Below are 14,626 nucleotides of genomic sequence, written 5' to 3' on the forward strand. Positions count from 1 at the left end.
CAAAAACCTTTTACTCCCTAGCCCACAATTCGCATTGACAGTTAAAACATGATGACTAGTTTTGGTTGAGTGTAACAGCCATCCTCAGATATTTCAAATCGTAAATGCAGGTGAATATACACTCCTGGAAATGGAAAAAAGAACACAGTGACACCGGTGTGTCAGACCCACCATACTTGCTCCGGACACTGCGAGATGGCTGTACAAGCAATGATCACATGCACGGCACAGCGGACACCCCAGGAACCGCAGTGTTGGCCGTCGAATGGCGCTAGTTGCGCAGCATTTGTGCACCGCCGCCGTCAGTGTCAGCCAGTTTGCCGTGGCATACGGAGCTCCATCGCAGTCTTTAACACTGGTAGCATGCCGCGACAGCGTGGACGTGAACCGTATGTGCAGTTGACGGACTTTGAGCGAGGGCGTATAGTGGGCATGCGGGAGGCCGGGTGGACGTACCGCCGAATTGCTCAACACGTGGGGCGTGAGGTCTCCACAGTACATCGATATTGTCGCCAGTGGTCGGCAGAAAGTGCACGTGCCCGTCGACCTGGGACCGGACCGCAGCGACGCACGGATGCACGCCAAGACCGTAGGATCCTACGCAGTGCCATAGGGGACCGCACCGCCACTTCCCAGCAAATTAGGGACACTGTTCCTCCTGGGGTACCAGCGAGGACCATTCGCAACCGTCTCCATGAAGCTGGGCTACGGTCCCGCACACCCTTAGGCCGTCTTCCGCTCACGCCCCAACATCGTGCAGCCCGCCTCCAGTGGTGTCGCGATAGGCGTGAATGGAGGGACGAATGGAGACGTGTCGTCTTCAGCGATGAGAGTCGCTTCTGCCTTGGTGCCAATGATGGTCGTATGAGTGTTTGGCACCGTGCAGGTGAGCGCCACAATCACGACTGCATACGACCGAGGCACACAGGGCCAACACCCGGCGTCATGGTGTTGGGAGCGATCTCCTACACTGGCCGTACACCTCTGGTGATCGTCGAGGGGACACTGAATAGTGCACGGTACATCCAAACCATCATCGAACCCATCGTTCTACCATTCCTAGACCGGCAAGGGAACTTGCTGTTCCAACAGGACAATGCACGTCCGCATGTATCCCGTGCCACGCAACGTGCTCTAGAAGGTGTAAGTCAACTACCCTGGCCAGCAAGATCTCCGGATCTGTCCCCCATTGAGCATGTTTGGGACTGGATGAAGCGTCGTCTCACGCGGTCTGCACGTCCAGCACGAACGCGGGTCCAACTGAGGCGCCAGGTGGAAATGGCATGGCAAGCCGTTCCGCAGGACTACATCCAGCATCTCTACGATCGTCTCCATGGGAGAATAGCAGCCTGCATTGCTGCGAAAGGTGGACATACACTGTACTATTGCCGACACTGTGCATGCTCTGTTGCCTGTGTCTATGTGCCTGTGGTTCTGTCAGTGTGATCATGTGATATGTGATGTATGTGACTCCAGGAATGTGTCAATAAAGTGTCCCCTTTTGGGACATTGAATTCACGGTGTTCTTATTTCAATTTCCAGGAGTGTATATTCAACAGTATCAGCGATCAATGTCATGCAGAAGCATGCACTCGTATTACAAACAAAAAAATAGCCACACCAATATCGACGTTAAAAGCACTATCAAGAGAGAAACAACTCGTAGCTCACAATCCTGCGGGACGTGAGTAAAAAAGGCGGATAGTTTTATAAGTAAAATTTCATCACTCATCCATTACACACACCTGAAAAACAGATGATACAGCGAGAAGCTTTACGTAACGGCATGAAACTTTCTCATTCTATCACCTGTTTTACAAACCATATGGCTACATTTGTGCAATATGGATGCCACGTTGCAGCAAGCAGAAGTAAATTTAGAAAATGACGCTAAGTTGCGTTTGGATCGTTGCAAAATTAATTCGGTTAGTTTTATTTGTTGATTTCACTCTGTACATGAGACATTAGTCCACCAATTCACGTAAGAAAGCTCGGTGCCAAATAAAAGTCTCGTCGATCTTCTGTAGGGGAGTGACAACGACCATTTTCCAGACTAAATTGCTTGCGATTGATAAACATTCATTTTTTGGACCAGCTGGATGAAAGATGCTAGAGAAACGCTCTTGACAAAAAAGGAGAAATACATCTTTCAGCAAGAAGAGACACCTTTTGAAATGGAGTGGGACTCATCATCCATATTTGTCAGATCTGGGATCCTCTTATGGCCACTGACTTCCACATCTAGCCAAATTTGTATCTGTTTAAGTTTTGCGTCTATCGGGTGTGTTGTGAGGGATGTAGTGTTTTGTAAATATATCACAAAAGCACATTCAGGATTCTTTTTCTCATCTTCTTTCGCTTATGCCTTTGACCTGCAGTTTTCGCAGAGTCGGCGTGGTTACAATCGTATTTGGCAAGGTTAATTTGAAGGGGTGGCTGGATGCCCCTCCTGCCGCCACCCCACACGCCCCAGGATGAAATCAGTGTACCCCAGCTGTCTACATCTAGTGTAAGACATGAAAGAGTGCGAACGTGTTGCAAATGTCTGCGTCGTGTAACTGAGGTGGAACGTGGGGACCAGCCAAGTATTCACCTAGTGGGATGTGGAAAACCGCCTAAAAACCACATCCAGGTTGGCCAACACACCGGCCCTCTTCGTTAATTCGCTGGGCGGATTCGATCCGGGGCAGGCGCACCTACCCGAGTCCAAGAATCGGTGCATTAGCGCTCTCGGCTAACTTGGCGTGCAAAGAAAAAACAAGAACATCAAGGATGAGACATACATAGTGGAAAAACGATTGACAGAATCCTTCATTGTAGAAAGGGATTGTGTTGAAAAACAAATGTATTAGTACGATAAAAATGCAGTCATTCACTGGAAGATCGAAACATCTTCACTCTGCTGTCTTACGTGGACCACATACAGTGGTATTCTACGAGCAATACAATGTTAAAGCCTCTGGTAAAATTGCCAATAAGTAAGTTAGATTTTTAACTAATTTTTAACAGGGCATCCACTTCCTGTACAAAGTTTATTTTGGTGGATTAGTGGCCAAAAGTCTACGTGTTTCACACAAACTAAGTAGGCACAAAACGTAGCAGCTGTATTGTGAAACTGAAAAGAGTGCATTCCCTGTTCAATCACTCAGTACAGGTGTCGAAACCAGTGTTATCGAGTATCGAAACGAACTATTGAGAAGGGAATTTCGAAATATGTGTGTGGGCAGCTGATACATTTGTGTACACATGCAGACTTAATTTGGACTTTGCATGCAATAATTCTCACAGTGATTCATAACTTGAAATTTGTATTACGAAGAAGTTTGCTACTTATATGAGACTTAGAGAGATTTGGCCAATAATCACAACCAAATAAAGGGAAACTGACGCCAATAAATTGCCTTGTTGGAAAAGGCAAGTATGCAATGAAACAACAGTGCGTACGTACTGACCGAAAGGAAGGCTTCCCTGTTGATCGGGCACACGTGTCCGGCAGTGAGAATGAGCGGTTTCTGGGCGCGGCAGATGAGAATCCTCAGGACGCGCTTGAAGCTCGTTCCCGCATCAACCCACGAGCAACTGTACGCTGCAGTCGAAACCGCCTCCGCCTGTTGACATCGGAACCACAGCACTGATACCTGTACATCCCCCTTTACTCGTGGTTCTTCTACTGCTATAGGGCTGCTTTTCCGCTTTATAGATGGTTACCAAAAAACCCAATACACCTCGCTGACAGAATATATGGCAACAACTGCAAACTCTTCTATTACAGAAACAAGTGACTGTGAGTAGTGAGTACTTGCTGGCTAGTTACATTGTTAGTAATTAGTAAGTCACGTTCATCGGAGAACAGACGGCGGCGAGTAATGAACTTAAGTCCAACTTTTGTGTAAATACGTCACAATAGTCATACTTGTATCTTTTTGTAAGTTTAGTCTAGGAAAGCTTACTACGTACGCCTGTGTTTTCTTGAACAATAAATTTTCATTTGAAGATATTGCTTCGAGAAATACAGAGTTTCTTCTTTGCTCTTCTACACCCATGTAATGTTTTGATTATGTCACGCCAGCATCAGCGTGTTTCCTTTTATTTTACTGACAAACAGTAAGTAAGTGTTGATGACCGTTTGTATGCATTCTGATTTATTTATTTATGAATGTCATACCACTACTGAACGTTTACCGAAAGAAAAAGAGGAACAACTCTTCTGCTTCTTGACGTGGAGGAAAACTCCACCTGCAAACAATGGCAGTCCAATAAAACTGTAGGGGGAGACTATCAATACGATTTGATTGAACTAAGTATATCTGAAAGAGGAAGTGATAGTATGTATTCAGGTCTCACAGTTCATAAATGTAAAGATTTTCTAAATAGCTGGTGCAGAAGGTGGTTAGCAGAGTTTCAGTTGACAAAACTATTTATTGACTCAGCCTAGTCGCACCACTGAGCTTTGTTTTTTTTAACTGCATGTCTCTTAAGCCAGTAAATGGGTTATGAGTTTTTTCTGCATTTTGAAATATGAGGAATTTAACAGCAACGTTGAAAAGAAAATATATGATCTTTAATGATTTTCATGTATTCCGCTATATCCAATGCGTGTAATGTATTCGTGTTCAATATGAAGACCTAGAAGGAAAGTGTTGAATTCTTTCCTTAGAGAAAAATGATTCCACTCATATTTCTAAGTGATATGGTTCTACGAAATATCTGCATTAACCACTAACAGTTTTATTGAAGTACCAGAAACGGAAGGGTAAAGAAACGATTATACACAAAATACGTGGGAAGTCTGCGAAGGAAAACAAGAAAAAACTCGAAAGTAAAAATTAATAGAATAGAGTTTAATATAGCGGAGCTCTTACCTGATCTTTTACTTGGTGAGCAGCCCAGCAATAAAGATAAACCTGGCCTCCCAGAATGGGAAGAAAAACGAGGCATTTAATTACTGCAGTGATGTCAGAGCTCTGTGAAAAAAGAAATCATGGGAATCACACATGAAAAGAAGTTGCATAATATTGCCATCTACTGTATCTACTAGACTCAGTTGTGTATACCGTCACTAACGTGGGCGGGTAGTAGGCGCGAGTACACAAGTAAAAAAATAAATATAATAAAAACATGTTATACGAAACATCAGCTTCAAGTTGCCAATGTTTCGCGCTGGCCTGTTGATGTAGAGATCTTCGTCATACAGGATGTCCCACTTACGGTGAATACCATTAAAATTGTAATTTCCTTCAAATATATCGGAAAGGGATTATCCTGACATTGTTGTATGCAAAGGAGCAATAATTTCCTGTATAGTTAACAATCATAACTTTTATTCTCTACGCATAATCACAAGGAAGTGTTCTTCAAGTTTAATTAGACAGCTCTTGAAAAGGAGAAGGAAATAAACTATCGCTAGTTAACGGCACATCAAAAAATAATTTTGGTATCAGCATAACAAAACACTCATCCCGTACTATCACTAGTGAAAAATATTATGTCGAAATCGTCAGTTTGTGAACTGAGAGGGCTATTAATGTCTAATACGTACATAAGAGTCTAATAGGAGCTGTCAGCAATGCTTGGGATAAAGATAACCCGCTAAGCAGCAGAACAGTTAGTCCCCATCTCGCCCTCGCCTATTATTAGTTCCATTACATCTTCAAAATCTTAAAAGGATTTATGTGCCCACATTAGTCACTGAGTCACACACAGCGAAGAATATGAACTGTAGTGCATGTGCCGAATTGTGTGCCAGAGAAGCTAACCCACTTTACCATCAAAGTTAGTGAACAGCCATTGTAATGAAAAAGGATGCTGCCAGGGTAGACTGCCCACGTTATTCACAGTATTATTTCCATCTCTGAATCACATGCAAAAAATTACGGGTGAGTGTTGTATGTCGGAATACTTTTTAGACTTCCACCTCTAGACAGCACTACAATAGGAATTTTATATATTTCCGTACACCATTTTAAAATGGTAGCATGCACTTCATGTGTGCTAAAATCGTTTGTGAAATTAGAGTAATTATTTCGGAACAATTAAGTTTCCTCAAATGTGAAAACATGTTGCAAGATCAAAATGGTCAACTACATAGAAAGAAATAATCTAGTGAGATTTGAGATTGTTGCGATCGAGAAAATCTTATCAATAATGTGTTCAATAGTCTACGTTTTACATTATTACTCAGCTACACGCCAATAATCAGTAAGTGAAATTTAATTAAGAAGAATTATTACCAAAAACCAACTGCAAATAAAAAACATTTTGAAATACATCCTATTGGTAACAAACACAAATTTCTATTTTGAAGACAGGGAAAATTGTTAAGAAATTAAATAAGCTCTGACAATTTTCGAATATCAGTGTTACGTGGAAGAACTATTCCATATCAAGGCACGACTGAAAACATGTGACTTGATTGTACACCTGTTATGTGTTCAATTCTAAAAATAAACATAATTTTATTCAACATAAAACTTTGTAACAGAACATATAACAGTGCCCTCAAAATAGCTATATTATACTACACAAAAATTAAATATCTAGATCTCATAATATTTACAAACGTCGCACTCAACAGAACTTCATCCCTCACGATAAGAAAAACAGTATAAAATGTAAGATACTGCCTTCGGCGGTTTCTAGTGTAGATCCCTTTATGTGATTTTAAAATCGGTGACTAGATTCAAACACCGATCAGGAACCATTATGTGGACACTATCTTCAGGTATAACTGTCTACCTTTTCCACCTCTGTATGGTTGCCTAACTCCTCTTCTACCCCCCCCCCCCCCTCCCCTCCCATGTCTTGGGCTCTAAATTCGGCCAAAATCTGGAAACAGCATGAAACGGCTCATCCATCCGAACGACATTCTTTCATTGCTCCATAGTCCAAATTTTGTGGCGTCGACACAACGATTTCCTGTTACGGGCATTTGAATCGTTGTACGAGCCATATTCGGTCAGAAACTCTCAAAGTAGGAAATAGATTAAAGCAGAGTTAGTTGTAGCGTGGGCAAATGTTATGCTTTGCACAACACAACGCAGCCCCGCATGTTCCTAGGCAAGCTGGCAAGGCGAGCTGTAGAAATAGCTGACACAGCAGCACCTAATCGAAAGAGGGTGGAAGCGTTTCCAAATCGGCAACCTTGGAAACGTGCCGAAATTCATGGTCAAGCCCGAGCATTGCGAGAGAAGGGAAAGCACCTAAAGGGACGTGATAGCGATCGGATGGAAAGCTTACTTTTGCGACTAGAAGTTTGGTTCTCCCGTAAATGCCATTGCCAGCAAAGCATATTACGCAGTACCGAAAAGGAAATGAATCACTTGTTTACCGCAAACCATAAGGAGCTGTGAGGTACATGCACCAAATTCTGGAAGAATTTATCGATCAGCAGCTGAAGGGTAGGATTACAGAGGAGATTAATAGCTGGAACTGTCGTCGTGACTAAGAAATCAGCGGATGAATCACAGAAGTGTAGGTTTTGTTGTGATTATCGACATCTGAATAACAAGACTATAGCGGATGCCTACTCTTTGCCGGAAATTACGGAAAATATAGACTGTTTGGGCCAGTGCAACTGTTTTTCAACGATGGAGTCGAGGAGTGGCTACCATCAGCTAGAAGCTGAATGTGTATGATGTCCTTAGGTTAGTTAGGTTTAAGTAGTTCTAATTCTAGGGGACTGATGACCTCAGAAGTTAAGTCGCATAGTGCTCAGAGCCAGCACCTATAAAATGGGCTATTGTTCGCCGGGTAGTCCCACATCCACAATCAATGTGTACACAGTCACAGAAGGTGCAGGATGGCACAGAGAAAACCACTACAGGCTCTCTGCTGTGGAGGGCAATAGGAAGAATGGAAGCAGAAGAGTCGCAACCTGATGTGGCTCGATGGGTCAATGTGAATCGTTCTCTTGTTTCTTGGTTGAGGTGACAGTTTATTGAGACCGAAACGGTATCCCGAAAAACCAGGACAGGCCAATCACGTGTGACATCAGAAAGAGTGGACCGTTATATGGCTCTAAGGGGCACGACTGTACCGCCATAGTGCCGCACAGCAACTCGCATCTGACATCGCAGCGTCCTCTCGGCGTATTTTTTTTTTTTTTTTTTTTGTTTTACCTGTGGCATGTCGTCGCAGAAGGAAGCGTCTAGTGTGCAGTAGTCAACATGCCACCTGAACGGTCGATCGGTGGGTCAATGTTGTTTACACAGATGAGTCCCGATTTGGTCTGAAGAGTGATTCGCATCTGGAGCACACGTGGAACACGATTTCGGGACCCAGACATTATGGAAAGACACCGATATCGAGAAGGATTTCCAAAGGTGTGGGCAGCGATTATATTGACTTCTCGAACGCCTCTGCATGAAAGTGTGCAGGTGAATCAGCAAGGTGCTGAGGGCCTAGAATTCGTATTGGTGGACTATAATGCTTGATTTCATAGAGCACGAGTGGTTGATGTTTGTCTGGAAACGAAACACATCGCACTTATGGCGTGGCCTGGTCACTTTCGCAATTTGAATCCCATAGAGCATATCTATGATGCAGTAGGAGGACGGGTTGCATCACGTCAGCATCCACCAACCACTCTCCAAGACTTGTGAGCAGCTGTGCAGGAAGAATGGGTATTATTGGCTCAACATGAGATTGATGACATCATTCACAGCATGTCCCGTCGATGTCAGGCTTGTACGGTGCTAGAGCTCTTCACGCACGATACCAAGCATATTAAGCAGTTGTCAGATTGTGTGTGCAAATTCGTTAAGTTGAAAAAAAAAAACAAAAACGGAGAACATTTTTGTCTACCGTTATGCATGTTGCAGTTGAAAATAAACGCAACCTTGCAAAATTTCCGTTTGTTGCTTTAATTTTGGACACCAGTGTGCGAGTTAGGTTCCAGCGACCATAGTAGGTCCCATGGAGTAGACAATCTACAAAAAAATACGTATGTCCTAAACGTAGTACGATTTGGTGGAGAATGTTCCTGTAGAATCTATGAAGAAGACGTCACCACTGCCGGTCCCAAGTCCGGGCCCTCATTTTGTAAGTGATGAGGAAGGAGGAGGGGGAGGAGTAACACCTCGTTAAAAAATCTGGGTCCATCTGGCTCCGGATGGTAGCACCCTGTAAGGGCCCCTGTCTAGTTTTACTGGGTGAAACCTGGTCAACGGTCTCAAAGGCGGAAGAAGAAGTTCAGATTCCCAACGGCGGAGAGAGCGGAAGAACTACCTCCAGGACTCACAATCTTGGTTGTATATTTTGTGGCCTTTGGGCCACACCCAAAATAATTTTCATCAATCATGGAAGTGTGTCTTGTGGAGAATGTGCCTGTAGAATCTATGCAGAAGGGTAAAAAACAATGAAGAGGAATTTTACATAATGTCACCACTGTCGGTCCCAAGTCCGGGGCCTCATTTTGCAAGTGATGAGGAAGGAGGAGGTGGACGATCCACCGTACGCCAGTACGTCAGCAGAAATTCGGAGTCTGCAACATTGAACAAAGACAATTCAGAGTATCTTGGAATCTCATCCAATTTTCAACAGAGGCAATCAACATACCTAGCAACTATCAATGAAAACTCATTGTTGGAAACACGAAAACTAAAATATCTAACAGATACGCTAAAGAACCACAACGTACTCATAACAGCCATTCAAGAAACATGATACATGGATACAGATACCTTCGATTCCGAAGGTTTTAGGATATACAAAGGGAAAGTGGGACCAAGAGTAATGAAAAATGTACCACATCTTGGGACAGCCTTTATAATCAACAAACAAATCTTGAACTCAATAGTTGGCCTTGATTCGCAATCAGAAAGAATCTCAAGTCTTACATTCACAAGCACAAACAAAATCTACACAATTATCAATGCACATGCCCCTATAAGCGAGAATAACAGGAAAAACAAAGAAAAAGTGGAGGCCTTTTGGAATCATCTAGATGACATTATTCAGAAAATTCCAGATAAAACATCATCATTATTCTTGGAGATTTTAATGCACAGATTGGTAAAGAAAAAAAGATATAAGAAAATAGTTGTAAACTATCCTGCACACAAGAGAACTAACAAAAATGGTGTGAGACTAATAGAACTTTGCCAAGCACACAATTTAATTCTTAAATCCACAGCTTTCAAGAAACTAGCACGAAGACAAAAGACATGGGTATCCCCAACTCCTAGCCTTGGGGAATTTCAACTTGATCATGTGGCAATCAGGAAGATTTCTAGCAAAGAAATCATGAATGTTAGTGTACGCAGGGGTGCAAACTTGGATTCAGACCACTACCTTTCTAAAAGTGAGTTCAAAGTCATCCCAAACAGGAAAAGCAGCATTAAACAAATTAAGGGTTGGAAGAAAAGATATTAAAATCAGATGAATTGACAAAAGCAACAGAAACCATTCAGACACAAAGCTGGGGGGATATCAAGGAAAACCTCATTACTACAGCTGAACGGATAGCACCTAACAAAAAAAGGAAAAAACATGCCTGGTGGTCGCTGGAATGTGTTGCCCTCATTGAAACAAGAAAACAGGCATGGCAAAATTGGAAATCACAGAAAACAGAAGAAAGTAGACTGAATTTCATTACAGTTAGAAAACTGGTAGATAAAAATATAAAAAGGATTAAGAAGACACATGAAAACAAAACTCTCTTCCAAATTGATGAAGAATTTGCTAAAAACAACACAAGAAGCTTTTACAGAACTTTCAAACAAAGGTTATCAAGATACAAAGCACCCACCCTCCAATTTCGAGATGTAAATGGGACCATCGCTCACAACAACACGGAAAACTGCAAAATACTAGCAGGCTACGTTGAGAAACTCTTGAATTGTGAACCCATCCTTGAAAAATTTAAATCCATCCCAAACAACCGTGAGAAGCCGGATTCAGAACCACCGACGACTGAAGAACAACAGAAGGTCATTTCAGAACTTAAAAACAACAAGGAGTCCGGAGAAAATCAAATAGTGGCTATGGAAAAAGGCTGATAAAAACAGGGCAGAGCCGCAATTGGATCCGCAAATCGGGGAATACCAGAGAGGTTTTAGAAAGGGCAGATCTTGTACGGAACAAATACTAAACCTCAAAAACATTATGGCATACCAACAATCAAGGGCAAAGACATACGTAATCTCCTTCATTGATTTCAAAAAAGCATATGATTCGATTGATTGAGAATCTCTGTTGTCAGTCCTGGAGGAAATGGGTTTGGATAAGAAAACAACTAATACGTATTATAAAAGCGCCCCTTACAAATACATTTTCGAATGTTAAATTTATGGGCGAGATATCGGAACCCTTTGAAATAAAAACGGGAGTGCGACAGGGCGATGGGCTCTCGCCGTTGCTGTTCAATTGTGCGCTTGAGAAAGTAGTCAGAGAATGGAGCACAAATATTAAGAGTGGTATAAGACTGGGTTGCAAAAAGAAGAACCTTAAAGTAAATTGCATTGCTTTTGCAGATGATATGGCCCTGTTTGCTGAAACAATGGAAGAAGCACGGGAGCAAATCCTTGAACTAAAGAAACAAGCAGCAAAAATTAGTCTTCACATCTCCTCTGAAAAAACTAAGATATTGACAAACATCAAACACTCATGTAAATACCTCAACGTTCGAGAACAGAAGATTGAAGTAGTAAAAGAATTCAAATATCTCGGAGAATGGATTAGTTGGAATCCTGGGGAAAACAAAGCAATGGAATCCAGAAAAAATGAACTTGAATTGGCCTTCCAACTAACAAAAAACACATACCAAAAAAATTCCTTTCATGGGGATCCAAAATTACACATTACAAGATAGAGATTAAGCCAGAAGCACTGTATGCAGCAGGAACACTTAACATGAATTGCAAAGGCCAAATGGGGAACCTTGAGGTAAAGGAAAGAAAATTTTAAGAAAAATCATTGTGCCAAAATTTCAATACAATAAGATTATATACGTAAAAAATGAAACTCTCTACAAGAAAATTGAAAAACTTTCAGATTCTATACGAAAAAGGAGAATAAATTTTTATGGTCATCTTCTCAGAATGAATTCCAACAGATTAACTAAACAAATCTTTGACTTCTTCCGTAACCGAAAAACGAAGCCCAACTGGTTTAAAGAAACTGAGAAAGACCTAGTGGAATTAAAGATTTCAGAAAATTCACTTATTGATCGAACATAAGGTTCCAAGAGAAATCCACACAAAACTCCAAACCCTTCATCTCGGAAGATGAGAGGAGAAGAAGATTAGAAAGAATGAAGAAATACTGTGCCCTAAGAAAAGAACAACGCATAAGGAAATGATTGATCCAGCGTACCCCAAAGAGGGTGAAACGAAAGAAGAGAAGAAGTAAAAAGAGATGTAACAGGCACACACCGAATGTCGTCATGTGGAGGTGAACACGCCCTATCACATGCTGTCTACGTTACGGTCCACCAGCTACAATATTTTGACCACCATAACAGCATTGCATCAAGAAAAATGGGAAGCTGTGCATGGGTTCCCGTTAAAACCTAGGAAACAACATGATACTACAGGCAGCGTAGTTCATGACCTAAATGTTTAACTAGCAACGCAAATAACTTGCACATGATATGAAAATTAGATGGACGAAATAGGAGAACACTATCGTGCAGAGCAGGAACGTCAATAAGTAAACTAAATCGTACTGAAAAACTGGATGATATGCTGCAATACAAGAGGGACCTTAAACTTGATAACAATGGAAGAATAGTACCTAAAACAGAGGCAGGCACCGTTGTAGGAAGTGCACACCAGAATGTCTAATCTTCACAGAAAAACATAGGTAACCAGCCAGCAAACAGCATGGGGATACGTGACTGAACGTGCGTACGGACACGGAAGCGGGAATATTATGGAACGTATGTATCAAACACTCGCGGGATGGACGAGAACGCTAGGTTGATCTCTTGCAATTAATATACAATAAAAATGTTAACATATGCTTAAATGAAACTAGGGTGACATATGTCAATAAATAAAAGCGCCAAAAAACGAAGAAACAGAAAAATTGTACAGTTTTGGCTTATAGGTAAAATTGGAAGTGAAAAATTAAAAGTTACAATAGCCGGTTAAACTAGAAAATCACTGACATAATGATTATGTGAGGACATGCAGGTAACCGATTCAGCTATGAATAGCGCATACGATGATGCTATTTTAAAAAGTCTCGTACAGGAAAGGTATCAGCTGGGGAAAATATCAGGAACACAGTATTGCCAATAATAATAGTGCCAAAGAAAAAAATAAATTATAGCTTAAGCGGTTTTACATCTCAAAATGATTTATCTCGTTTTTGGTGGATCATTGCTGCTGTTGATTTTGACCATCCCGCAAGCCTACGACAAAAAAGGCATCTTCATTTGTTCAAACTGATTGGGGGTTTAAGGCCAATGAGCAGATACTTGTGAAAAGATAAAAGATCTGTGTAATAGGTGTTTTATAGCCCACTTCTTACGTGGATGACGAAGTACTCGCTAATAAATATCTCTACATCAGTTGCTCATGAGCGTAGCTATAGATTTAACTGAAGATCGTAAAAGCCCTTACGTATGTTGTCTGAAACAGCACCACACAGCCGACGAGGACGTTGAAGGCAAACAGTGTCATTGCTATTGGGCTCATGGTGTCATTCAGCAGCCTGGCGAACCTGTAACACGAGAAGGATTTCAGTGAACTGTGCGATTTTCATCGTTATCAGACATAGCCCTTCATGTGAAAAACTTTTGAACTCAAGAGAGCCTCCCAGTCAAGCCTAAATCGTGAACTTCACAATTTTCGTAAGTTTGAAAAGTTGTGTCAACTGTTATAGAATGGAAATACAAGATTCAAACTAACTTTCATACACATTTTACATAACAAACAACTTTTTTCCTAAAACGGGAACGGTCAGACTTGTTGTATCGAAGCCTGTCGTAGTTGTCTCCACTTGAAATAACCAAGCCAAAATTAAACTGCCGATACACACTGAAAAGTTACCTGAAAAAAAAAGGAAAATCACTAAAATCAATATTTCTTACGCCTATTGCTAGCTGCTGTAGCGGCACTTTCCGTGCATGGTCCGAAAAACGGGTTCGTCTTATAGTCGGAAATGTGCAAGGGGATCTCGATTTAAAGCTTTGTTAAAAATGGGAACAAATATTCGGTTTTCTGTAGTACGTTCTTTTAATTTTTGGTGAATGTTTTGAACCATCTCGTTCTAACTATACTATGAACTGAAATCACATTAAGTAATGACAATCTCGCTACGAATGTTCTGTCGTTTGCTATGGAGGTATAAAATAGGAGCCAGCAGACGCCATCAGAAGAAAATCTCATGCGCGAAATAATGGTTTAACTTTTGGACGAACACTTAGTGTAAACATATGGGTATGAACGACAGAAACCCTCACTGTTCTGTGTTACACCTATTTAGTTGCAGTTACAATCACAATTCAAAAGCAAGAATACGGAGTGAATTATACTTTGGTTGATTACGCACCGGTTAAACTGACACGGAGTTCGGGAGCGATAATTTGAGTGAGAATGTACAAGTATTATACTTTTATCATGTGAACGAAGCATTGATCCTGACAGAAAAGGTTGCAAGTACTACATCATGTGAACGCTAA

General features: G+C 41.5%; 1 protein-coding gene across 1 annotated transcript in view; it reads right to left on the minus strand.

The window, feature by feature from the left end:
* The window catches only part of LOC126285167 (odorant receptor Or2-like), a 41,345-nt gene that overhangs the window by 14,576 nt on the left and 12,143 nt on the right, over positions 1-14,626 (minus strand). The window contains exons 2-4 of the mRNA XM_049984477.1: positions 13,566-13,665; positions 4,863-4,964; positions 3,453-3,608 (exon numbers count right to left, since the gene is read on the minus strand). Of these exons, the coding sequence (XP_049840434.1) occupies positions 3,453-3,608; positions 4,863-4,964; positions 13,566-13,665 (358 nt within the window). The remainder of the gene's footprint in view (positions 1-3,452; positions 3,609-4,862; positions 4,965-13,565; positions 13,666-14,626) is intronic.

The sequence above is a fragment of the Schistocerca gregaria genome, chromosome 8 (assembly GCF_023897955.1).
Source record: "Schistocerca gregaria isolate iqSchGreg1 chromosome 8, iqSchGreg1.2, whole genome shotgun sequence".
Lineage (NCBI taxonomy): Eukaryota > Metazoa > Arthropoda > Insecta > Orthoptera > Acrididae > Schistocerca > Schistocerca gregaria.